This window comes from Nerophis ophidion, linkage group LG16 (genome assembly GCF_033978795.1).
Source record: "Nerophis ophidion isolate RoL-2023_Sa linkage group LG16, RoL_Noph_v1.0, whole genome shotgun sequence".
NCBI lineage: Eukaryota > Metazoa > Chordata > Actinopteri > Syngnathiformes > Syngnathidae > Nerophis > Nerophis ophidion.
This window is the reverse complement of record NC_084626.1, coordinates 38,907,493-38,934,986: the sequence shown is the minus strand read 5'-3', so window position 1 is coordinate 38,934,986 and position 27,494 is coordinate 38,907,493. Positions and strand designations below refer to the sequence as shown.

Below are 27,494 nucleotides of genomic sequence, written 5' to 3'. Positions count from 1 at the left end.
ATAACACCCGCATAGTCACTTTTACACTCGTTTTTTTTTTTCCAATAAAGTAATGCTGCCAATATGTACCGATGATACTGCGCTTTGATTGGTTTGGTCTCATCCAGTGGTTGATACTAGTATAGTATTCTTACTTTTATTTAATTTAAGCCAGACCTTGGCAAAATACGGCCTGCGGGCCTGATTTTAAGATTTTAAATCCGAACCGCCGGACATTTCTAAATATAATTTTTAGACCTTTAACACCAAAACTTTAGCCACCATTCAGATGTTCGGTGCTGTTTTTAAATTACTGTGAGTCTCGAAGCATGGAAAGTATTTCAATGGTTGGAATCTGCACTTTTGAGTGATGAACAGGTTAAACGGTAATTACGTCACAGCAGCTCAGACAGGCACAAAGCAGTGTGAGTGGCTTTGTTTACAAAGCGGCCAGCCCTAAACACGGGTGTCAGGAACAGACACACAGTGTTTTTTTTACCGTGCCTTCATATTTTGCCGTGTTTGTTGTGTTTTACTTGACTGTAAAAGATAATGTGTATATATATATATATATATATATATATATATATCTGCGATGAGGTGGCGACTTGTCCAGGGTGTACCCCGCCTTCCGCCCGATTGTAGCTGAGATAGGGAAACCAGCGCCCCCCGCGACCCCAAAGGGAATAAGGGGTAGAAAATGGATAAAAATGGATATATATATATATATATATATATATATATATACATACAGTATATATAATTTCCGAAATATTACCCACAACTTTTTTGCTACACTTTGGAGCATGCGGCTTATAAAACGCCGCAGCTGATTTAGGGATTTTTCTTCGCTGGCGGCCAAAATCAAAATAATGTAATGAAAAAAATTCAAAAACTGCAAAAACACTGAGAGGGTGTTTTCATTGCTTGTGCTATGGTCGCTATCTTTTGGACGAGTTCGCTCACTGTTGGCACTGCAGTGTTGGAGTTCGTGGGTACATAATGATGACATCTGTTTTGTTTGATCATCCATTTTACAAACACCGTTTGGAAAACAAGTTAAGTATGTAAATAAACATTTACCGAATCTTACTGTGTAAATAACTAATTTTACAACACATATCTGCAGCTTATATATGTAAAAAAATATGTTTTTCTTCTGAAATTTAGTGGGTGCGGCCTACACCCCAGTGTGCGCTATAGCCTGGAAAATATGGTACACATCTTTTTTTATATATATACACACATACAGACAGATTTTATCTTAATGTGGCCCGGCCCCCAAGTCAAAAAATATTGCCCAGGTCTGATTTAGCCGTTTTATGCTTAAAAAATGTTAGCACAAAATACGTAGAATATGCTTTTAAAAAAACAAAAATTACTGTGTTAAACTGGTAGCAAGGTCCAAAGGTCTTAAAAAAGATAAAAGTGATGTTCAAAGGTCATTTATGTAATTTATTAATGTAGGACGTTTTTGTTATATCCGGGGTGGTTGCACCTGTCGGAGGTCTACGCTATGAGATTTCTTATGGGAAGCGTTTCAGTTTCATTAGGATTCAGTTTTTGTTCAGGACATTTTCAAACGGATTACGTTAGCATTAAGTGTGTGGTTCTAGTCTGGTTCAAGGATCATGACATACATTATTAGACTGTATTTTAAAAAGGAATAATCCGGAGATTGGACGCACCAGGTTGCGGGTCGCTGTAATCCACAGTGTAGCCGTCCAGCTGGAGAAGCTCTTGTGGTTCTGATTTCTTCTCTCTGTAGCTGCACATGGCGAATGTATACTGACTCACCTGCGAAACAAATTGTTCAACGTAACTTTGACTTGTTCGGGGTAAGGATGAATGAAAAACAAGCAGAAAAACTCACCTGCACGAGTACAAAGAAACGCTTCTTCCAGCGCTTCCAGACATTCTTGCCAAAGGCCCACAGATACCTGCCAAAACAGTCACACACAAAACTCAAAGAAGGGCCTCATTACAAGCTTTTTTAAATTCTTCCTGGCGTCCACTAGAGGGTGTTGTGTACTTTCCAGTATTGTTTCCGTGGAACGTGCCTGGAAACCAGGCCAAAGAACTGACAGTTCCATGAGAAAGGTGTGGAGAACCAACTGCCATTACTCCATTTACTCACCCGCAGTGTTTCATATTTTGGGGTTTGTCCATGCGAATGGCCAGTTTAATTCTGAGGTCTTGGTCAGGGCAAGCCTTGGTCACAGTCATCTTATGCAGCTCTGACTGCTTGGGGCTGTTAGGAGTCGGGTGTAGGACAACCTGCATTAAAAGCAAAGGACCAGGAAGTGTCTTTATTTGGTGGTGTCTGACAGAGCAAGTGTAATAAAAACGGGCCTGAGGGGAACAAGCCAGGCTTTCCTTGGTCTAATCTGTCCTTGGTGCATTAAAGAGCCTTGAGGAAGTCTGACTTCCTGCCAGTGCCGCTGCAGTAGAATATCACGAGGCCTAGTTACGTCTACTTATGGCCGCTACATCAGCAGCAGAGTATTAATATGTACTCATTGTACCTACAAAGACAAAGACTGAAAATCATGTACAAGGAAGCGCATCCCTATCATTGCCATGGCGACGTTAACCTACTTTTACATCTTGCTTGTTATGTGTGCACTGCAGCGCTTAGACAAACATTACCACACACTTAAAGACAATTTTCAAGCTTTTGACTATTTGTGAGTGTTAACACAAGTATGCTGTTTTGTATGTGCCTCCAAGGGTTGAAAATACTTAAGGGGCGCATGTGAACTTCAACGCAATTAACTAAATTCAGCAAGGAAGTTGCTTTATGATTGCATTTGAACATACTATATATATATATATATATATATATATATATATATATGTATATATATATATATATATATATATATATATATATATATATATATATATATACCTGTATATATATATATATATGCAAACAGTCTACATTACAGGCCAAAGGTTTGGACCCACCTTCTCATTCAATGTGTTTAATTTAATTTCATGACTATTTACATTGTAGATTGTCACTGAAGGCAGTAAAACTATGAATGAACACATGTGGAGTTATGTACTTAACAAAAAAAGGAGAAATAACTAAAAACATGTTTTACATTCTAGTTTCTTCAAAATAGCCACCCTTTGCTCTGATTACTGCTTTGCACACTTGGCATTCTCTCAATGAGCTTCAAGAGGTAGTCACCTGAAATGGTTTTCACTTCACAGGTGTGCCTTATCAGGGTTGATTAGTGGCATTTCTTGCTTGATCAATGGTGTTGGGACCATCAATTGTGTTGTGAATGAGAAGGTGTGTCCAAACTTTTGGCCTGTACTGTATAAATATATATATATATATATATAAATATATATGTGTGTGTATCCTGTATATATAATTATATATGCAACACATACACACATTAATATATATCCGTGCCGATGCCTGTGGTGGGGCTTGCGACACCGCCCTCTTGCATATACACCAGCTAATATATTTTTTACGTATATAATGTATCTGCTGATTGTACCCCCTCTTATTCCTTTTTTTAATCCTCTCCTGATCCGGTCCTGATGGGCCAATCATTAAACATATTCAAACATTATTGAAGTCAAACACAAATAACGCAATAAGAGAAGTATCCCAAACTTCTCTTTTGTAAAGTAAATGTGTACAGCAGATACGATCGTCGAGATCAACAATATTATCTGCCCATGTTCCTGACGGGACAGGTTTAATAAAATAAACGTACAGTTTTTAATGGTGCACAATATGCGTTAGTAGTTCAAAATACATTTTTATCAGATTTACAGTTGAAAATAAACACAGAAATGTACATTTATTATTAATAAAATGGCACAGATTGACAGGTGACCAGTCCAGGGCGTACCCTGCCTCTTGCACAAAAAGTCACCTGTGGACAAGTGGTATAGAAAATGCACGAGTGATTTATTCATCATGAGCATCATCTGTCACTCAGCTCCTGTCTGAGCGCCCAATGTGGTGAATTTTTTTAGGTCGAGTGTGATTATTAGAGTAACAAACGACACATTATTGGAATTACAGTTTGGGCCTGTTCTTTTCTGGTATCAGTTCGTGGAACTGGTTGTCGGATTATTCAAATTGACGTGTTTGGGGAAGAGGAAGACAAGTCTTACCCTGCCCAGCTCTTTGTCCTCCAGCGCCAGCACTCCTGTGCTCTCTGTGAAGAGTTTTACCTTGACAGCAGGCAGAGGGTGTGTGGTGGTGAAGTCCCCCTGGGTCCCCCAGCTGAAAGACACAACACAGGTGAGTGACTCCAGAAGTCAGTTTCCATGACAGAGTGATCCCACAACACAGTGACTTCATCTCCTTGGAACATGTTTTACTAGACTGGCAGAAGGTTTCCCTTTTAAATCAAGTTCCATTCATTTCAGATGTTAAACATACCACATCACATTTTTACATTCGCACAGTTCAACATTACCAATCAGAAGCAGGAAGAAAAATAAATTGTTTATTGCATACCTCAGTAATTACTGATAGTGTGTTCACTTTCTGTCTTTAAACTTGACCATTTGCTCAATAAATTGATGGCTATACAGTTTGTACATAATGATGCTAAAAACAATCCAATCTGTGTCAATATACACTAAGCTATCAGAGATGATAAAGCACATTAGTTTATATGTCGCATTTATAATTAATTTGTTTAATTTTTTACAACAAGCTCGGAGCCAAGAAAAGTCCCAAAATAGCACCTGGGCCACACTTTGGACACCCTTAGCTGATGCAGTGATCAGGGAAATGGAAGAAATAAAGAATAAAAAATGAAGAGATAATCAAGTTAATAAATATTACACAACACACACAAAAGTAAGAAAAACTAAACGAATAAGAATACAGAAAATACTGCAAAATAAATGAAAGGTATGTAAATATAGAAATAAATAAGTACAAGGCCAACACAGATCAATCCATTGATCCATTTTCTACCGCCTGTCCCTCTCGGGGTCGCGGGGGTGGCTTGAGCAGTGCTCATTTTGTCGACTAAAAATTTTCGTCTTTGTTATCGTCAACAACCTATTTTCGCTAGATGAAATTAGGACAATAACGAATGAAAACAAAACTATGTTAACTAAAACAATGTAGAAAATTAATTGACAATATAGTCAACGAATAAAAACAAGATGTAAAGTTTGACAGAAACTAAATCCAATCATGTTTATATTCATCTGTAGGCGGCTGGGATGAAATAACCAATCAAAGTTGCATGTGGGAGAGGGGCAGGTGGAAAAGCACAAAGGGTATCCCAATCACAACTAGAGTCTTTAAAATAGACACTGTTTTGACTTTTCACTCGGAAAACAAGACATAATACAAAACGTCAATACAATATGTCTTCTACACTGGGAAGAAAGGGAAGAGAAGACATATGGAGGCACTTCACCTTTTTCCCCAGGAGACAACAAAACAACTTATAAACCTTGTGGCTCCATTTTCTCGGATAAAAATACCAACAACTTGAAGCGGCATCTGCAGACTACCCATTGGGACGTTTGCACAACAGTAGATTGAAGATTGAAGCTAATATTTAGAAATAACTTACCGTGGACTGAATTATTGTTACTTTTAAAGACAGTAAAGCAGGCGCAAGGTTGCCTATATCATGTCCACATATCCAAATATTACTTACTTTAAAAAAGAAAGAAATAATGAAATCATCAAAAACATGAGAGTGCATAGCTAGTTAACTTGGTGAAGCAGTTAGAGCATAGCATTGCTAGTCTGTACCAAAAACATTAAAATCATATCTAAATATTTTGCAATTAAAGTATGGAGAACCTGCGATGATGTTTTTGATGGAGAAGCAACTAAAAGGCAATACCATAAAAGTCCACTCTCTAAGGTAAATGCTGTATATTATTATTACATTACTTCATAACTGGAATTGTTTGTACTACATGCAATGGTATTGTTTTACCTCACGATTTCATCTAAAAGTTTAATTTAATTTTAAAAGGCAGACTAAAGTGTGATGTTTTGGTCGTCCAAGCACCGAATAAATAGATGTTAACTAACTTCAATGGGCGATACTGTTTTAATAATGCGTGTTTTTCAAGGTAGGTAGGTAGGTAGGTCTTTATTGTCATTGCACAAGTACAACGAAACTTTGTTTTCAGCACAAACCTGTTCAAGATTAGAGAAACAAACAGTGTACAGGGTTACAATACAAGAACGCTGATGGGTCGCCATAAGGTGCCTCGTAAAAGATGGGAAAAAGGTCAACGCTGGGGAAGGATGAGTAAAAAGATACAATGTAGACTGGGCTCCTAAGGGGCCCCAGTTTTGAGTGGGAAAAAAACCTCCATAGCAAAGCACATATACATATTACAACGTACATCTCGAGATATCTAGCAACAGAGGGAAGGTAGTTCGGGGTCATTATGGTAGGCCGCAGCTCTCAAGCGCTGACCATCCACTCATCACCCCTATTGGATTTGCGTCGAGGGCGTTGAGTTGGGGTCGTGGGGTGTGTATGCGTGGCGTATATTTTTGTGGATGTGTGTGTGTGTAAGCCCGGAGTGTGTCTCTGTTCCGCGGCCTTGATGTATTGTGCAGTCGCTAGTCCAGTACAAACTGTGTCACAGATCCAAATATACTCAAAGATCCAATAACAAATTAATTTTAAAAAATGCTGCTAAAGAAGCTGTCCCGAAGCCAGCAAACACACTTTGATCAATTAACCACACTTAATTCTAAATGTAAAAATAAAATAGTTTGGTATTGGTCTAGTGAAACAGGACGTTATCTGTGTATGTATTGGCTTAAAATAAAAATATGAAGCATCCTTAGTTTTGTTCTCTGCCACCATAATCTAGATAGATAGATAGTACTTTATTGATTCCTTCAGGAGAGTTCCTTCAGGAAAATTAAAATTCCAGCAGCAGTTGAGATCAATTTAAATAAAAGTAAAAAGTAAATAATGTGGGTTTAAATGGAAACAAAATAGAGAAATATTACAATAAGAATAAAAACTAAAAAGCAACAATGGGAATAAAAATATAACAGTAAAATAAGAATATAACAAGACAAAGTAGGCAGTAGTGACCATGTTATGAAAACGTATTGCACTGTTATTGTTTTGCATCCCCTGTCATCCTAGTACCCCCCGCCCCCCGCCCCAGAGAGGAGTTGTACAGTCTAATAGCGTGTGGGACAAAGGAGTTTTTGAGTCTATTAGTCCTGCACTTGGGATGAAGCAGTCTAGCACTGAACAGGCTCCTCTGGCTACTGATAACGGTATGCAGAGGGTGACTGGCATCATCCAGGATGCTCACTAGTTTGTCAACAGTCCTCTTCTCTGCCACCGTCACCAGTGTGTCCAGTTTAATTCCGATTGTAGAACCGGCCCCCCTGATCAGTTTCTCAAGTCTGGAGCTGTCCTTCTTAGATGTACTGCCCCCCCCAGCACACTACCATGTAGAACAGAACACTGGCAACCACAGACTGGTAGTACATCCACAGGAGTTTTTTGCAGATGTTGAACGAGTGCAGTCTCCTGAGGAAGTACAGCCTGCTCTGTCCTTTCTTGTACTGATGGTCCGTGTTAACAGTCCAGTCCAGCTTATTGTCCACCCAAACCCTGAGGTACTTGAATGAGTCCACGGTCTGTACCTCAACTCCCTCGATCACAATAGCTTGTGACCGTGGACTCGACCTCCCAAAGTCAATGACCAGCTCCTTGGTCTTTGATGGATAGAGCTGCAAGAAGTTCGTGTGGCACCAGACAACCAAGTCCCTCACCAGATTCCGAAACTCCTCCTCTCTGCCGTCCCTGATGCACCCGACGATGGCTGTGTCATCCGCGTACTTCTGGATGTGACACAGCTCTGAGTTGTAGCAGAAGTCAGCGGTGTACAGGGTGAAGAGAAGAGGGGCCAACACCGTTCCCTGTGGTGCTCCGGTGCTGCTGATCACAGTGTCAGACGTGATGTCCTTCAGTCTGACCTACTGTGGCCTGTCGGTGAGGTAGTTCGAAATCCTGGCAACCAGGCAGGGGTCCACTCGCATTTTGTAGAGCTTGTCCTGAAGGAGGCGGGGCTGGATGGTATTAAAGGCACTCGAGAAGTCCAGGAACAGGATCCTCACAGTGCCATTTCCCTTATCCAGGTGTGAGTGGGCTCGATGCAGCAGGTAAAGGATAGCATCCTCCACACCAACGCCTGCCTGGTACGCAAACTGCAGGCTGTCCTGGGCATGTTGCGCCTGTGGTCTGAGGAGGCTGTGAAAGAGCCGCTCCAATGTCTTCATTAGATGAGAGGTGAGCGCCACTGGTCTGTAGTCGTTCAGCTCACTGGGGCAGTTCTTTTCAATCAATCAATCAATGTTTATTTATATAGCCCCAAATCACAAATGTCTCAAAGGACTGCACAAATCATTACGACTACAACATCCTCGGAAGAACCCACAAAAGGGCAAGGAAAACTCACACCCAGTGGGCAGGGAGAATTCACATCCAGTGGGACGCCAGTGACAATGCTGACTATGAGAAACCTTGGAGAGGACCTCAGATATGGGCAACCCCCCCCCCCCTCTAGGGGACCGAAAGCAATGGATGTCGCGCGGGTCTAACATGATGCTGTGAAAGTTCAATCCATAGTGGCTCCAACACAGCCGCGAGAGTTCAGTTCAAAGCGGATCCAAGACAGCAGCGAGAGTCCCGTCCACAGGAGACCATCTCAGGCGGAGGCGGATCAGCAGCGTAGAGATGTCCCCAATCGATACAGGCGAGCGGTCTATCCTGGGTCCCAACGAGCGGTCCATCTGGGGTCTCGACTCTGGGAACTGGAACGATGCATGACGTCTTCCAGAGAGTGGGCACTCTTCCCAGCTGCAGGCTGAGGTTGAAGATCATTTGAAGTGGTTCACTCAGTTCTGCAGCACAGGTCTTCAGGAGTCGGGGGCACAGCTTGTCTGGGCCTGCTGCTTTCCTTGGCTGTAGCTTCCTCAGTTGACCTCTGACCTGGTCCGCAGAGATGACTAATGTCTACGTAGAGGTGGTGGAGGGGGGTGCTGCCATGGCTGGGGGGGAGGTTCGTTGAGGGGAGCAGAAGAGGGGGTGGCTGTGATGGGGAGTGGGGGATGGAGAGGACACGGGCTGGTTAAACCGGTTGAAGAAGTTATTCATCTCATTGGCCCGCTCTATTGTCCCCACAACTGCTCTGGTCCTTGTCTTGTGGCCTGTGATGGTTTTCACACCATCCCAGACCTCCCTCATGTTCTGCTGCAGCTTCTGCTCCAGCTTCTTCCTGTAGCTGTCCTTAGCCTCCCTCACGCGTCGTTTCACCTCCCGCTGTGCTGCTCTCATTGCCTCCCTCTCTCCACTCCTGAAGGCAGCTTTATTTTTGTTGAGGACAGCTTTAACTTCTTGTGTTACCCAGGGTTTGTTATTAGGGTAGCACCGAACAGTCTTAGCAGGGCAGATCACGTCCACGCAGAAGTTGAGGTAATCTGTGAGACAGTGAGTCAGCCTATCAATGTCCTCACCCTGTGGAAGCAGCACGTCCCAGTCTGTGGTGTCGTAGCAGTCTCTGAGGGCATCTTCCAATTCAGGGGACCACTTCCTCACATAGCAAGTGTTAACAGGCTGTCTTTGGACCATGGGGGTGTATTTTGGGCGCAAATGAACAAGATTGTGGTCAGACTTCCCTAGTGGGGGGAGGGGTGTGACCTTGTATGCATCCCTGACATTAGAATACAGTAGGTCAATTGTCCTGTTGTTTCTCTTGGGACAATCCACAGCCTGGTAAAAAGCAGCTAACGTTGAGTCCAAAGTAGCATGATTGAAGTCCCCAGAAATGATGAAAAAAGCCTCAGGATGTTTTGTCTGTAGCCTTGATGTGATGGCGTGGATCATCTCACATGCATTGGCAGCATCTGCCCTCGGGGGAATGTAAACACAGAGGGAGATCACGTGACTGAACTCCCTCGGCAGATAGTATGGCCGGAGGCTAACAGCTAGTAGCTCCAGGTCCGGGCAACACAAGACTTTCTTCACAGAGATGTGTCCTGGGTTACACCAGCGGTTGTTAACATATATGATGAGTCCCCCACCTTTTCTTTTCCCACATGCGTTCGTGTCTCTGTCAGCTCTCACTGCGGTGAATCCCTGCAGGTCCACGTTAGCATCCGGTACCAGGTGGTTTAGCCATGTTTCCGTGAAGATGAGCAGGCTGCTCTCTCGATATGCACGCTGGTTTTTTAGTCCATGAAGCTCATCGATCTTGTTCGGCAGCGAATTCACATTCCCCATGATGACGGAAGGAATGGATGGTTTGTAGCGTCGTTGATTTTCCTCACGCTTAGCCTTTAGCTTAGCTCCCGCTTTGCAGCCCCGAGGATTCTTCCTTAGCTCCGCTGGAATGGAGTGTCGAACACCAGTTCGCCCCATCATTTTCAGACTGAGCAGCTCCTCTCTGGAATAAGAAAGAAAGCTGCTTCCTGGTCTTTTAAAACTGCCAAAAGTATCCATTGGATATATATACAGGGATTCACTGTCTTCAAGGAAAACATAAAAAAGATCAAAGATAAAAGCTAAAAGATAAAAGATAAAATATATGTTTGTAAGATATAATAAATAATAATTATAATTAAAGATAAAATATAAGATAAAAGATAGGTTTAAAAGATGTACCACTACAGAGCTACTGGAGATGCAGCCGCCTTCCACAGCGCAAGCAGCAAAAAAAAATAAAAAAAAAAAAAAAAAAAAAAAAAAAAATCTGCTGCATAATAAAAATCAGACAGTTTGTTGTTTATAGACAAGCACTGACACTAATGCTCCATCATCTTCATGCTCGCTTCAAATGTATTCTGCTATTTATACACCAGACAGCCACTTGGCAAGACTTTTTGAAGACCATAATCAACATCCACCTTGTCACACGCCGTGACTTAGGGGCTGTACAACAGGAAGATGCCACAGATTTGCTCAAGTCAGCTTTTTCAGTTAAAAGGGATTACAATGTGACCCCAGCAGTGCAGTAATGAATCAACACTGACATGATGCTTAGCATCAGTTTTTAGCTGCAAAATTAACTTAACACCTTGGATGCAGATTGGAGCCTGATTTTTGGGGCGCTAGTGAGGCGAACTGTATCTTTGCAGAGTAAATTCTCTGGTGCATCATTTGCACTGAAATTGAACTTTGGCAGGTGTTTTTCTCCCCCTAAGGTTTATTTTTAGACAGCCTTGAAAAAATGTAACCCATTTGAGCAGCAGTATCATGTTGCAAAAAGGATTGTAACGGTACATGTTTTTGGAAGCAGTTATTTTGGTATGGAATAGAGGTTTACCAAGTTTGTACAAGGTACACATTAAGTGAGGGAGAGCGAGTATAACTGCGTCTACTAGTACTACTATTACCACTACTACTACTACTACTACTACTACTACTACTACTACTACTACTACTACTACTTCTACTCTGGAAATATGGACATGGGACACAATGAATAGACAGACAACATTATTGGAAAACTATCCTTATCGTATCTATACATCCAGTCCATTTACTGTATCAGTAGTGTCGATACCAATGTTAGTATCAGTATGATCTGTATTAAAGTGATTAGATTTAGATTTATTTTTTCACAAAACCAGTTTTACACGGTCAAATCAGAGTTACACATTTCTAGAAAAGGTATCCTTGCTGTGCAAATCCGGCAGACGGCGGAATGTGAAGATGTTAGTTGACAGCACATTACTTCTATACATAAAGCTGACTGGCGCCCAACTATTAATGGAACTTGTGGGCTCAGCTAAATATGTCAGGGTATATATTAGAGATGTTCTGATCAATAGGCCACCGATCAGTATTGGCAGGTTTCTGTGAAAAAGTATGTGATCAGCCAATATCGATGAATGTATTTAAATGCAGATCATGAAAATAAGGCTGGGCTATATATCGATATACGCAATACATCGCGGGTTTGTCTCTGTGCGATATAGAAAATGATATTCGAGTATACGTTCTCACGCAGTTGCTTTTAGCTGCGGGCATTGCACAACAGGATCTTCCCACTCCTTCTTGTGTCTCCTTCTCACAGACAGCAAGCGCACAAACTTACATACGTCGCATACTGTCACATCATACGTCACATACGTACGCGCCCTCACGGAGCAGAGAGGTAACAGACTGGGTAACGTTAGCTGTGATGCTAGCGAAGCCGTGCAAATGGTAATACGAGAGAAAAAAGGTGCGAATGAAGGAAAAATTCAGGAAGAAAAACCGCAGGGGGTCCATCGTCTGGAGGTGGTTCGGCTTTAAGCGGGAAGATGTCAAATAGACAACTTTAATTCGTCAAGTGTGGGGCACAAGCGTTGCTACCAAAAGTAGCATTACTGCTAATATGTAGCATCATTTGAAAAGTCACCTGCTAATAACTTTAATAAATACAGGTTTGGTCAATTGACTTAGATGTGATTTCCTTCTCTGCATGAAAGTTTAAAATTAGCTTCTATTAATGCGGTTATTAACAAGAATGTTTTAATGTAGACACATAGAATCATCATACTGCTGTGATTATATGTATCAAGTATTAATTCAAGGCTAAGGCAAAATATCGAGATATATATCGCTTATCGCTATATGGCCTAAAAATATCAAGATATTAAAACAAGGCCATATCGCCCATACCTTCATGAAAGCCAATCCCCTCTGGATGAAATTTTATTTATTTCTTCTCCCAAGCTAACAAAGGCTGGTAGCAGCAAACTGAGTAGTGTTCAGCTAATAACTTTTAAAAAGTAATTAATATTAGTTGCTTTTTACTTTACCCAAAACATTTTTTAATTACCAACATTAGCACTCTTTAAATAATTTAATTAATTATGAGGGAGAGTCATTTATGCTTTATTTAAAAAAAATAAAAATAAAAAAGAATGTAACTGGCATGTGCAGTTGAGTTAGGTTTCATGAAATCTCAGTGTGTTAATGTGTGTGTGTGTTCGGGCAATGCTTACTTAATAGGGACATCGCTCTATTTACATAGTCACCTTTAGGGGACCTCTGACGGTATGGGGACAGAAAAACAGGTTGTCTAAAGCAGTGGTCCCCAACCACCGGGCCGCAGAATAATTTTTTACTAATATTTTTTTTTCCAAAATTTAATTTATTTTTATTTTTTTGTTGAATCAACATAAGAAACACAATATACACTTACAATTAGTGCACCAACCCCCAAAACACTCCCTTTTTCATGACAAAAACATCGCTTTTTCATGACAAAGAAAAACTAAATAAGAAGAAGAATTCCCCCCGCGGGGCAGTGGGACAAATTATTAAGCGTTGACCGGTCCGCATCTACAAAAAGGTTGGGGACCACTGCTCTAAAGGGAAACCATTTTTAATTATTAGTCAGATCCATTCTGAAGATGCCTAAGTGATTTTTAAGCCTTGGCCCATGAAACATGTTTCCTGAAAAGTTAACATGTTTAACATCGAATTTTCTGCGATGAGGTAGCGACTTGTCCAGGGTGTACCCCGCCTTCCGCCCGATTGTAGCTGAGATAGGCGCCAGCGCCCCCGCGACCCCAAAAGGGAATAAGCGGTAGAAAATGGATGGATGGAACATCTAATTTTAACTTATTTTTTTTTTAATGGTCCTGAGTAGTCACGTTCAAATTTGTGTGAATTATGCAAAATTATTTACATCTGGTCCCCATGAACCATATTAACTCTTTTTCCCCAGGGTCCCCAGTGAGAATGATCAGCACATAACTTCATCAATCCAGAGATTTAAAGACGTGTATGAGCAAACTGGGCAGTAGCCATTTTACCACACATTTTTTATGCCTCCACAACCTATAGAAAGTGTGGTCCCCAAAAGTGATGATCAAAAACTTGGTCCCCATTCCGACTGATAACCAGTATGTGTGTGCGTGTGTGTGTGTGTGTGGATGTGTGAACCTTTAAAAGGTAGTGTCTGTGACACATGACGTCCCGGAGAGCACGCTTACACACGGCAGCATTGTTGGTTTTATGTCGATTGGTCTTGATATTTGCCCCTGTAGTTAGCAGATAGCAGCGCACACACACTGTGCTCAGAGTGCTGTGTCATAGCACGGGGAGCTCACACAATAATTGCCACTCTGAGCACAGGTCGTTTATAATTTGGGGTCTACAATGTCTCCTTCAAGGAAAGCACCTTGAAGAAGATGTTTTCCATCAAACATACTATCAACAACTTCTCCATATTTTCATGGATAAATGTCTGCCTTTTAGATATATTATTTAAACATACTTGCTGGCACAAAAGCTAACTCCTAAAGTTTGAGTATAGTGCGCAGGCATGTGATGTTTCAGTCTATAGTCGGAAATCCGTCTTTTTATCTCTGTAAAAATGTTGTAAAAATATTTTTCCTTTTTCTTTGTTTTTTCCGACCTCCAATGTGTGTTAAAATCTTGATCTGTCTCTCTGCCATACCTGCAAACAATTACTTTTTTTTTCCGTAATGAGTACGGTTTTTGATCATCCAGTGGCAAAAACTAAGATTTTCCATTAAAAATTATTAACTTGAAAATCGAAGCTACGTACGAAGCAACCCCACAAGAAGAGGACCGAATATATGGGAAATATCAATGATGATTGTTTGGTTTACGTATAAGAACATCCATGATTGGTTGGTTGGTTTACTATGATGAGTCACGATTGGTTAAGATTAGGGAAAAACATTACGGACAGGCCAGTCGAGGCAAGATAGGGCGGGTCATCGAACCAGAAAGGAAAATCACAACAGACATCCCAAATGACGATGAGAGAATCGGAGAAGAGAAGAGGGAATATTCAAGCGGGCGATTAATATATTTTTTTTAAATAGTGAAAGATGGCAGAGGAATTCTCTTCCTTAGATTTTTCTTTCAACAATGTAGACAACATTCAGGAAAGCCACAATGCGTCTATTTGGACATATTTGAACAAATGTATGCGTCTGGATAAAAAAATGCCCAAAACATGCATTTTAGTTTAAGTTTAGTTTACCATGTAAGCCCAAATCAAAACTGCTCTCCCCATTGAAGACGTGGAATACACATTTCAGAACACAAATGATTGTGGCAGACGTGATGACTTTTTCTACAGTATAACCTGTCTAAATGCTAAATTAAATTTTTATTGATGTTTTAGAACAAGACAGTAGCTGACATTTTGTTCATTATTTCTACTGTTTACATTTTGACATTAGATAGTTGAATCCTTTTGAAACATAAACCACATGACTGCAATATATTTGTTATTTTATGCTATAAATCACAAATGGCAATTCAGATAAAGGGAGTTAGCTAATAGAATAAACATTGTTTGTACTCTTTATGATGTTTGCATTTGGAGCAGTAAGAAGTGGAGAGAGAGTTGAAGAGATATAAATTGGCTATAAAATCCAAGGCAGAATCCACTAAAGTAGAAGCCCCCTTCCCCCCCAGGGCAACACCCTGGACCTGACCTGCAGCACCCAGTCTTTTTCATTAATTTCAAATCACATGCCTTGGTGTGGAGTATCTCGACTGGCAGCGCTACACTCGAACTGCCTCGCCAAGTCAGCCACACGCTCTGTCCAGTTGTTGCTGATTTTTTTTTTTAATTCAATGAATATATTCCACTTCTTCTTCTCACCACTGTCCTTCACACACACGTTCTTCATTCCCATGCTTGGAAAAACAAAGTCATGTCCATCTCTAGCTGGAAGCTACTACTAGCAAGTCAAGACTGTATATTTAAGGGTAGAGTGCTACTACTAGCAAGTAGAGTGCTACTACTAGCGAGTAGAGTGCTACTACTAGCAAGTCAAGACCGTATATTTAAGGGTAGAGTGATTCTGACAATTGCTACGCTAACTAGTGATGGGGAAGCTCAGAACTCCAACTTATGCTCGCTACGTAAAGCATGACCAAAAGTAGTTTGTATCTCAAAATACTCGTAAGTTGAGGTACCAGTGTAAAATTATCACTGGAAAACGAGGCAAAAACATGTTCCACATCGAGTAAGGGCAGGCAAGAATAGACTTGCTTATTGGTAAGGTAGCCACTAAGCTATTTTGAAGCAACAGAAGAAAAAAGTGCTTAATAAAGTTTAAAAAGTGTCGATAAAGTAGCCAAAAGTGTGCAGATATTAACAGAATATAAACAAGTAGAGTCGTAAGACTTAGAGGGAAGATAAAATAACAATGTCTGTTGCTGTGTAGCGGCCAGGCGTTTATGCAAATGAAAGGGCTGATCCACCCATATATTGATAGTGTCGATGTCAAGCGTAGTATCAGTATATGATCGATACTACAGCGTTTAGATCAATATTTTTCTTTTTGACAAAATCAGTTTCACTTTACAGTCGAATGCAAGTTAAACATTTTCGGAAAAGGTAGCCTTGTTTGGCAAAACACAAATGTCCGCAGCAGTGGGGGCTGGCTCTCAGTAGTATATGTTTTATCATACCGTTGTAAACCACAACAAATATACATATTCCTAGATATTTGTAATGAGAGGAATAATCTTGTTGGATGTTTCCCACCTTATAGCTTGTGCTTAGTGAGTGTTGTGTTTCTTACGTTGGCTTGGAGGCTTCTGCTTGGTCAGTCTGGAGCTTCTCCCCTCCTTCCACTTCCATGGTGCAGTAAACAATCCGGTTAGGAGCCAAAGACTTGAGCCCCTGCACCTCCATGATCACCACCTGCAAAATACAACAATAACAACAATGTCAACAATCACATATCGGACACTGATGGCTGTAGTTACACTTGTTTGAGGCTGGGCGATACTACAATCTTGGTATTGATCCTATACTAAGTAAATATACGGCCAATAGTGTCGATATCAATGGAGTACCTTTTTTGAACAATTAAAAAATATAAAACAATGTACCATTATTAACTTTACCTAATGACAATTTTGATAATCAACAATTAATCAAATATCTTAAAGATTAGTCAACTAACTACACACCTATTAAATGGCTTTTATTTAGCAATAAACTTTTAAATTGATTGTGAGAAATATACATAACAGTAGATACAACTACCAGTCAAGATGACTACTAAGTCCAGAACTATTTATTTATACTTTAACTGCTTGTCATTAGGCTATTTGAAATATAAAAAATTCAGGGCTGCCAAGTTTCAGAAAATTACAAGAGTGAGACTTTAGTGGTACGATACGTTTGAAAAAATGTTGGCCTTTTTTTAATACGAATTTGGCCTGTTTTAATGTTGATTTGTACTTAAGACCAGACGTGGGCAAATTACAGTAAGTGGGCTGCATACGACCCATTAAGCTTTTCACGGACGTCTTAAAAAATGTTTTCGAAACCTTTACCATTGAATCCGGAGCCGCCAATACGAGATGCAGTGATTTTTCAAATTACTGTCTCGAGCTATAGAGAGTATTCCAGTGGGTGGAATCTGCGCTATTGAGTGATATACAGATTGTTACAGTAATTTATGTTACCAGCTCCAAACAGACAAGGCAAGAAACAGAGTGGGCAGGGTTTGTTTAAAGCAGCCAGCCTGAGACTTGAGTGTTAGGGAGGAAGACGGAAGCAGATTTTTACAACAAAGTTCTGTTTTGCCGAAAAGTGATATGAAATGGTTTATTTTTATATGGATCAGAGGGTGTTTTCTTTCTTTTGCGTTCATGTTTTGCGTGTTGGTAGCATATTTGTTGCATTTTGATTCATTGTAAAAGATCGATTTTGAGACAGTCTTCTGGGAATTAAAGAGGAGAGACATTCAGATGTTCTTAATATTTTAATGTTTTATCATTCCTGTTTTTTATTAGAAATCCTACATTATTTATTTCATGTACATTCTTTTATTTAGCGAAATGTCTGTAAAATTTGATCTACTTCTTTGAGGTGGTCTGTCACATACTTGCCAACCTTGAGACCTCCGATTTCGGGAGGTGGGGGGTGTGGTCGGGAATGGGGCGGAGGCGTGGTTGGGGGCGTGGTTGGGACGGGGGACGTGGTTAAGAGGGGAGGAGTACAATTCACCAACTCGAGTATTTCATATATATAAAAATATATATATATATATATATATATATATATATATATATATGTATGAAATACTTGACTTTCAGTGACTTCTAGCTATATATATTTATTTTATTATATATATAAATAAAAGAAATAGTTGAATTTCCGACGGCACCTATCAAATACACAGTAACAAAAACCAACTGTACTGTATTTGCTGGTTACTAAAAAAAAAAAACACTTACCTTTCACTATTTGAGTAACCTTTGTTCTGCCAATTGCGTACTGGAGAGAGTCACTTGCCATCAGGTGCACAACACGTAAATCGTTGGCCAATGAAAAAGCAACCCCATAACGCTATAGCCAACATTCAGCAGGAGATAGCAACAGACAACATAGAATCACTCTATTACAGACGGCGTCGCCATGGCTGTAACTTCCTCGTTCTTCTGCTTCGTCTCCTTGTGTGTGCAGTTTTTTGTTAAAATCCGTAGATGTTGTAACGTGATTGGGCAGGCAAGCTGTTTATACAACAGGAAAGCGGACGTGAAAACAGGCTGGCCCCACTCATGTCCGCATGGAGCTGGAGGGGGCGTGGCCTCCAGCTCTGGCTGAATTTCGGGAGATTTTTGGGAGAAAATTTCTTCCGGGAGGTTTTCGGGAGGGGCGCTGAATTTCGAATTCTCCCGGAAAATCCGGGAGGGTTGGTAAGTATGGTCTGTCATAACATTTTTAGCATTCAATCAGTCATATTGTGCGTGTTTGTACTGTGTGTTTAGCTTCAACACTTTTATGGCATTTTAGGAAATTCTTCCACGAATGCTGAACAAACTACACATGTTTAATGTGTTCCTTCAAAAAGGGAACCGAACAGACATACAACAGATTGCATGATACTTTTTACAGATAAATATTGTGTCAAAAAACTTTAAACTCATAATTTCATGTTAAAAATCAGAAATAAAAGAATGAGACCAGTGTGTGTGTGTATATATATAAAAAATTAAAAATCTCCTGGTGATTGAGGGAACCCCTCATGAAACAGCTCTTTAGAGATTAATTAGTCTTGTGATTTTTCCCACACACACACACACACACATATATATATATATATATATATATATATATGTGTGTATATATATATATGTATATATATATATATATATATATATATATATATATATATATATATATATATATATATACATACACACATACATTTGGTGGCTTCATCCAAAATCTGCGCTCATGTTTGCTCGCTTAATGTCTGTAGCAAACGTTAGGCTAAAATATTGACACAAACCTTGCGAATGGGAAAACATTAACGTCACATATCTTCAAAAAAATTTTACAAGAGACAACAGTCGTTGATGGAGGCTTCTTCTCCATGTAGTTGTTTGTTTATTCATCAACCAAAGCATTATGAATGATAAAAAACAATCCCAATCGTTAACACCATTGCTGCCAGGTTTGTTGTGTTATGGTGGGACTACAGTTGTATGGTAAACCGCTACTATGCAACCGGCTTAGCATGTAGCATCCTCTTGACCATAATTGCTATTATCAAGTATCAAATAGGACACTGGCGCATATAGTTGGGCTTAAGCAAACATTCTTTGTTATGGTTTTCTGTAACATTTAAACATATTTTTTGTCTGCACTGTGCTATATAACTATTACTGTAATACATACAGTAACTGAATGGACAAATTTAATGTCAAGTTAGCATGTAGCATTATCTTAACCAGACCACATATAGATGCTATAAACAGCTACGTATAATTATATATTTTTGCATGGAAGTACTGTATAATGATGTTTTAAATAAGGAGACACCCATAATAACACTTAGCCTGTATACTTACAGAGCTTTATGGCCTGAAAAGAATTGAAAGAGAAAGCTAATAAACTAACTTTTGTGATCCTTTCTATTACATGTTACATACCAAGAAATCAATGTTCAGTGTGTGTTCATGGGGTAACAAATATTCACTTGTTTATTAATGAAAGCATTTTCTATGTAACATTACCAGTGAGCTGATGATGATTGTGATGTCCAGTTTTAGTATTTTGTTTCCCTACACTTCTGGGTATCATTTGTAAGGATGCATTCATTTCAGTTTGTCCTAGTGTAGTCAGAAAGTACTATTTGGCATGAGCCAGTCTTGTCTTTTGTTAGATCCTACAAAGTGTTTATACAGTAGGTGTTGTACTTATTCCACACCAGCTGTTTGATTGTGACGTGCGTAGTTGTAGTTTTCATGAACACATTTGTAGGTGTCGAAATCGCCATGTAATATCGCTAATGCTAATCAGTAGTATGTACGTCCATGGAATATTAACATTGAGTTAGCAGAGTTTAAAAAATGGAGCCTTACTTTTCAGTGATTTCTAATAGGCATGCTTGCTTTGTTGGCATGGAAAATTACAAAATTACTAACAGGCAGTCTGCAAGGAATATTCTTGTTTGCCTGCCAAGTGTTTTGAGTTTGCAACAGAATGTGACGTCACGTGCCATAAAAGTATAGAAATTGGGGACGGTTTGACTTTATGTGAATTGGTACCAAGTAGTACCGACAGAATTTGGTCGGTAGCTATAAAAGTTTTCAGTACTCATCCCTACCAGGGAGTCACCGTAAGATTTCAGGTGAGGCAACGCAGCTGGAGAAAAAAACGGGAGGAAAAAATCAAATCGACAAAGCCAATTTGCTGAAGAAATCTAAAGAAAATGATTTACATATGTTGTTTTCACTTGATGCACTGTGCAAATCCCACAAAGTAGTATAAGAGTGTGAGATTCACAGGGATCACAGTACATTGCACATGTTTCTCACTAAACATGTTTGAGATATTTTTGGTACAGTATATAATGTTGGAGGAAAGTGAAGAGGCTGCAGAAGCAATTTGCAGTAAACATGCGGAATAATTGGCCTCTATGACACTTTCACCATCACTACCACCCACAATCAACACAGGCACATATGGAACCCTCAAAATTGTTCCAGCGATCATTAATTGCAGTGTCAACACACACAATCAGCTGCAGAATAAAAAGAAAAAAGCATCATGATCTCCCATTCAAGAGCAGAAATATTTCTGCGTCATGAGGACACAGCTGTGATGGCTGTGCTCTTGGTAATTTGGTCTCAGACAAGCTGAAAACGAATGAGTCATAGCCAGGGCTCAAGCACAGGTGAAAGGGGATTTATGTTGAGTGTCAGCCTCTTATTCACACGCTGTCTGTTCAGCCGTTCGAGGAAGTCTGCTGTCGGTTTCTAAACTTAGTTTGGAGCAGACAAGGAGTCACTCAGAGTCATTCAGACTACACCAGAATACCTGTTTTTATACCATTTAATGCAGTGGTTCTTAACCTGGGTTCGGTCGAATCCTAGGGGTTTGGTGAGTTGGCCTCAGGGGTTCGGCGGAGCCTCCGCCGCGGAGGTCAAGACACACCTGATTCATCGTGTGAATAAAAACTTCTCCCTATCGACGTATTATGGATACCCCCAAACAATGTTCCCTCTAAATTTCCATATGTGTGAACAAACGTAAAAACTCCTTGGGCATTCAGTGGAGCACATGTGAGCGAAGTCAGACGTGCACATGCACTGTGGCCACACCAGCAGCACACCTGTCCCAAACCTGACTAAATAACCAGTTAAATGTTTTATTATTATAATCAAATGACAGCAGACACTCCCATGAGATTATTTTCTAATATAAGTGTTTTGGCCCACTTACAATGACAATCACAAAAAATATTGATTTTCATGAGCTGTGTACTGGTATCGTATGTCTTGGTGGGGTTCCTGCTTTGGAGATAATTTGTACCCCTTTCAGATATCGCATTTAGTTCCCACTAAAACATTCACATGTTGCACAATGAGATGTAAACATGGGATCATGTGTACATTCCTGTAACTTTCTGTTAGCAAAATATATCTTTATTAGTATTTCTTTAAAATAATAACATCATTTCATGATTAATATTTATAAATTAAGTTTAAATTAAAGAAAAAAACATTTTTATTTTTCACTAAAGAAGGGTTCGGTGAATGCACATATGAAACTGGTGGGGTTCGGTACCTCCAACAAGGTTAAGAACTATTGATTTAATGTATTCCAGTGACTGATTGGTATGTTAGGAGCGTGACCAGGACAAATGAAACCCATTTTACATATACTCTGTGCATCATCTCAGGCTACAGTGTTTCCCACAGAAATGCAATCTGTTCATGGTGGTGAGTGTGTGGCCAGGGGTGTGACTAGCGCGGTAAAAACATTAGGTCATCGTAATTTGCATAATTGGCCTTAATGGAACCCTCTCACCAAACTCTGTAGAAACAAATTTTGATGCTAACTTGGTACTGTACTACTAGGCCTATCTGCAGTGTGTGTCTGTGTCTGTGCCTGTGTGTGTGTGCGCGTGCGTGCGTGTGTGCGTGCAAACACTAGGGTGTGCTCTTCATACTGCCCAAAAATGCTCTCTTTTTTTTTTTTTTTAAAAAGACTAGTCTTTCTCATCCACTCTTTGAGTCGGCTCTGTTGGTTGCTTTGTTGGGTCTGCTCCTGTCTCCAGCCATGCTCCCTCCACCCCAGCAGACGACGGCGTGGAACACTGCAGAGGCCACCACATTTTATATGTTTCTTTACTTTTTATTCATAGCTGTATGTAGAAGTGGCTGGTTGCATCAGCTCTGCTCTTTTAATGTATTTAATGTGTTCTTTTATTATTTGTTTTTTTCCCTTGGCCTCAGTCTGGACACCTCTCCAGGGGCCCAGGCTTAGACCGATTTTTTTTTTTTTAGCACCCCCCCTCCCCTCATTGTTTACCTTTATCCTACCTTTTTTGTAAGGGGCGACGGAAGTTGGCAGACCCGTCAGCGATCCGGATCTGTCTCCCTGTAATGTTTGACTGATCTTGAATGGGATTGTGCGGAAAATTTCAATTTCCCCTCTGGGATTTATACAGTATTTTGACTCTGATTCTGATTCTTTGCCATGCTCAGTTCTGAGAAAATAAGTCAACATGGCGACACAAAGCGGCGATACGCATTAGGTTTTACTTCAAAGGAAGTTCTTGTATTACGACATTTCCGATTTTTATAACTCACTACCATACATTATTGATACTGTTCAAGATGAACTCCATTGGCCATTTTTCGATTTTTAGTTTGTGAATTTAGTGTATCATATTTTTTCAAAAGATATTCATTCAAAAACCATATCACAGTTTCATGCTGTATTGTGTTTGGCTAGGAGGGTGACCAGGACAAATCAAACCCATTTTACATATACTCTGTGCATCATCTCAGGGTGGAGTGTTTCCCCCAGAATAGCAATCTGTCCTTGGTGGTAAATATGATTACTTTTTTGTCAAAAGTAATCATATTTAAGCACATTGGATGTATTTTTGACCTAAACCAAGCATTTAAGCATAACACGTGGGTGTGGAACAAGCGCTTTTTGTGTCGTTCTCACCAGTTTCAGGTTCTAAATGGCTGTCAAAGTGTCCCAACGTGTCGGATTACCTATTCAGATCTACAATAAATTTACAGGGAGTAATACATCTCATCCATTATTATTATTATCATTATAAGTTGAGTGGGTATGCACATTATTGAAATAAAGTTACAAAAAAAAAAGGAAAAAGAAAACTGCTTGGGAATTTAATTTTGTATATCCATTGATTCAGTTAATCAAGTAAAAATCATTGAATATTGTGTAGATTATTTTTCAATTTAATATGATGAATTGTGATTGAATAATTTTGAAGCCTCTTATTAATTGGATTTTAAAAAGGACTAAGCATATAAAGGATTTATACACATGCACAACTATAAATCATTGTGTATCGCATGTGGGATTAAACTATGGAATGGATTAAGTAAATAACTTAAACAATGTACTATCATGAGCCAGTTTAAGAAACAGTACAGGCATTTTTTTTACAAAGTAACTAATATTACAATCATTTACTCATTGTGGGACTGGTTAGAATGTGAATACATTCCTCTTTACACTAATTTATTCCTTCTGAATTATTGTCACTTAGTATACCTCGCTACCATTTTTTTTTTCTTATTTTTTTTTGCTGCCTATTGCACAGGTGTGGGACCAGACAAGCCCTGCTTCTTCCCTTTTGGACGGTTGATCATTTGAGCAAAATGTGTGCTTGTGAATTTTCAACATGTTCCCAATAAATTAAATTTAATTAAAATGAAAAGTCCCACAACAAGGAGCCATATAAGGTTTTGACATGATGGTCCAAGTAGAAACAGTGATCCAACTTAAGTGTGTACCTCAAGAGTGAAGGACAGGACCACATCAGACTTGGACAGAGTGTTTTCGTCCTCCTGGCCCATGTCGATGATGGAGGTGTTGTGGCCCCGCTTCAGCTTCTGGAGCTTGAACTCTCCGCCCTTGGACACGGGCATACTTTCCAGATTGGCCATCAGCTGATTGACTGAAGACTTGAGCTCTTCAATGAACATGGCTTCCATCTCTTTCGACACAAACTTGGGGAACTTTCCTCCCTGCAGAGAGAACCAGGAAATTAGTGGATGGTCATCAAGACGCTGATGGCTGCACCTTCTTAAAGGGGAACATTATCACCAAACCTATGCAAGCGTCAATATATACCTTGATGTTGCAGAAAAAATACCATGTATTTTTTTAACCGATTTCCGAACTCTAAATGGGTGAATTTTGGCAAATTAAACGCCTTTCTGTTTATCGGTCTTTTAGCGATGACGTCAGAACGTGACGTCACCGAGGTAATACAGCCGCCATTTTCATTTTCAACACATTACAAACAACGGGTCTCTGCTCTGTTATTTTCCGTTTTTTCGACTAATTTTTGGAACCTTGGAGACATCATGCCTCGTTGGTGTGTTGTCGGACGGTGTAACAACACTAACAGGGAAGGATTCAAGTTGCACCACTGGCAAGAAATCTGCCGCCAGACCCCCATTAAATGTGCCAGAGTGTCTGCACATTTTACCGGCGATGCTAAGACAGACATGGCACAGAGATGTATGGATAACCTGCAGATGCATTTGCAACGATTAAGTCAACGAAATCACAAAGGTGAGTTTTGTTGATGGTGTTGACTTATGTGTTAATCAGACATATTTGGTGGCAGCATGACTGCCAGCTAATCGATGCTAACATGCTACACTAATCGATGCTAACATGCTATTTACGCTAGCTGTATGTACATTTGAAACTAGATACCCACATTTAATGCGAAACAAACACTTACCAATCGACGGATTTAAGTTGCTCCAGTGTCACAAGATGCGAAAGTCCCGATCGTTTGGTCTGCACATTTTACCGGGGATGCTAATAAGGCAGCCATGCTATGGGCCACTTCATTAGGTACACCCATTTTATGGCCGAATAGTGTCAATAGCTATTCGCTCAATAGCTTCAATTTCTTCTTAAATTTCGTTTTCGCTTTCTGCCTCCATGCTCCGACCATCTGTTTCAATACATGTGTAATCTGTTGAATCGCTTAAGACGCTAAAATCCGAGTCTGAATCCGAGCTAATGTCGCTATATCTTGCTGTGGTAACCGCCATGTTGTTTGTATTGGCAGCACTGTATGACGTCACAGGGAAATGGACAGTCGCATCGCAAATAGGGAAAATCAAAAACTTTACAGCTTTTTTTAGGGATATTCCGTGAGGTTTAAAATTTAGAAAACAACTTTGAAAAATAAAACAAGCCACTGGGAATTGATTTTTATTGTTTTTAACCCTTTTGAAATTGTGATAATGTTCCCCTTTAAGCAGCAGAGCAGCTAAATAACAAAGGCAAAGTGCAAAACTTACCCGTGCAATGTGGTCGGCCATCTGAAGACGACCGTCCAGTTCTCTCCTGATCTGTGCAGCCTGCTCATCCAAGTTGTCCAACTATCAGCAAAAATAAGCAAACACAAATATTGTTTAATTAATTTTTGTTTTGTAGGTTAAAGTGTTTCTAACAGTATATTGTGGTCCTTAGTCAATATTGCTGATCAATTCGAATGCATCATTATTTATTGAGTTTATTTTTTTTATTTTTCAGTATCAGTTTGGAAATCTGCTTTTGTCTTCCCTCCTGATCCAGCAGTTCTTTCTATATTTAGACCAAAATCTAATTTATATGTCTTATAAAAATTAGGGAATCTCTTGTTTGTCATCAGTTGAAAGAGTTCATCTATCAAATAAAATGATTTGTGAATATCATTCAGGCTTCAGTAAACAGCACAGCACTATCACTGCTACAATGAAGGTGGTAAATGACATCATTGTAGCGCTTGATATAAAAACAGTTCTGTGCCTCACTTTTTATTGATCTCTCCAAAGCTTAGGACACTGTAGACCACGCTATCTAAAAACACATGCTGTTTCTCATTGGACTGTCGGATCAAACAGTCACTTGGTTTTCAAATTATTCAGAAAACATTAAATTAAATACGCGGGCCTTTGTTCGGAATTTGTCACTGTACATAAGGGAGTGCCTCAGGGATCTGTTTTAGGCCCCCTCTTATTAATCTTGTCCATCAATGATCTCAAACAAAATTTCTCTGATGCTAATATGCATTTTTATGCAAATAATACAATTATTTATTGCTCTGGATCATCTGTTGAAAAGGCTGGTAATTCGATGCAGAAAGCTGTTGTTGCTGTGCGGAATTCACTTATTTACCTAAAATTGGTTCTCAATGCTGACAAGACGAAACGTATAATTTAGGAGGTTCATCGCAACCATGACACATCACTGTGCCTTGTACTCTCGGGTGGGATGCCCTTTTTTGACCACTAGGAGACAATGTCATTGGTACACTTTTATTCACAAGGCTCTTTTGGGACTATTGCCCGATTACATTTGTACATTGATTGCACAGAAAAGTATGGACTCTAAATGTTTTACTTGATGTCCATCTTGTCATTTTAATGTGTAATGGGAATGTCATTTTATGTGTAACTTTGCTGACTCTTGGCCAGGACTCCTTTGAAAAAGAGGTTTTTCATCTCAATGGGATTTTTTTTACTGGTTGAATAAAGGTTAAATAAAAAAATAAAAAGATAAAATGGTTCAAGTCGATTAAAAAATTTTTTATAGCTTAAATAAGGATACAAATATGTATATATATATATATATGTCATATAAGTAGTGTCAAAGCGCTTTGAGTACCTTGAAGGTAGAAAAGCGCTATACAAGTACAACCCATTTATCATTTATCATTTATATATATATATATATATATATATATATATATATGTATATATATATACATACATATGTATATGCATGTATTTATGTGTATATATATACACATAAATACATACATATATGTATATAATATATATGTATATACAACATATATATATACTGTATATAAATATATATTGTATATGTATACATATATATGTATATATACATATGTGTGTTGTACATACATACATATTATATATATACATACATACTGCATACTGCTGAAAATGCATATATATATATATATGTATATA

At 39.4% G+C, this 27,494-nt stretch overlaps 1 protein-coding gene across 12 annotated transcripts in view; it reads right to left on the bottom strand.

Moving 5' to 3' along the window:
* The window catches only part of LOC133535388 (calcium-dependent secretion activator 1), a 195,931-nt gene that overhangs the window by 70,236 nt on the left and 98,201 nt on the right, over positions 1–27,494 (bottom strand). For all 12 annotated transcript variants that reach the window (XM_061875200.1, XM_061875191.1, XM_061875195.1 and 9 more), the window contains exons 4-10: positions 25,812–25,892; positions 24,279–24,512; positions 16,553–16,674; positions 4,129–4,240; positions 2,117–2,256; positions 1,853–1,919; positions 1,668–1,776 (exon numbers count right to left, since the gene is read on the bottom strand). In XM_061875200.1, coding sequence (XP_061731184.1) covers positions 1,668–1,776; positions 1,853–1,919; positions 2,117–2,256; positions 4,129–4,240; positions 16,553–16,674; positions 24,279–24,512; positions 25,812–25,892 — 865 coding nt within the window. The remainder of the gene's footprint in view (positions 1–1,667; positions 1,777–1,852; positions 1,920–2,116; positions 2,257–4,128; positions 4,241–16,552; positions 16,675–24,278; positions 24,513–25,811; positions 25,893–27,494) is intronic.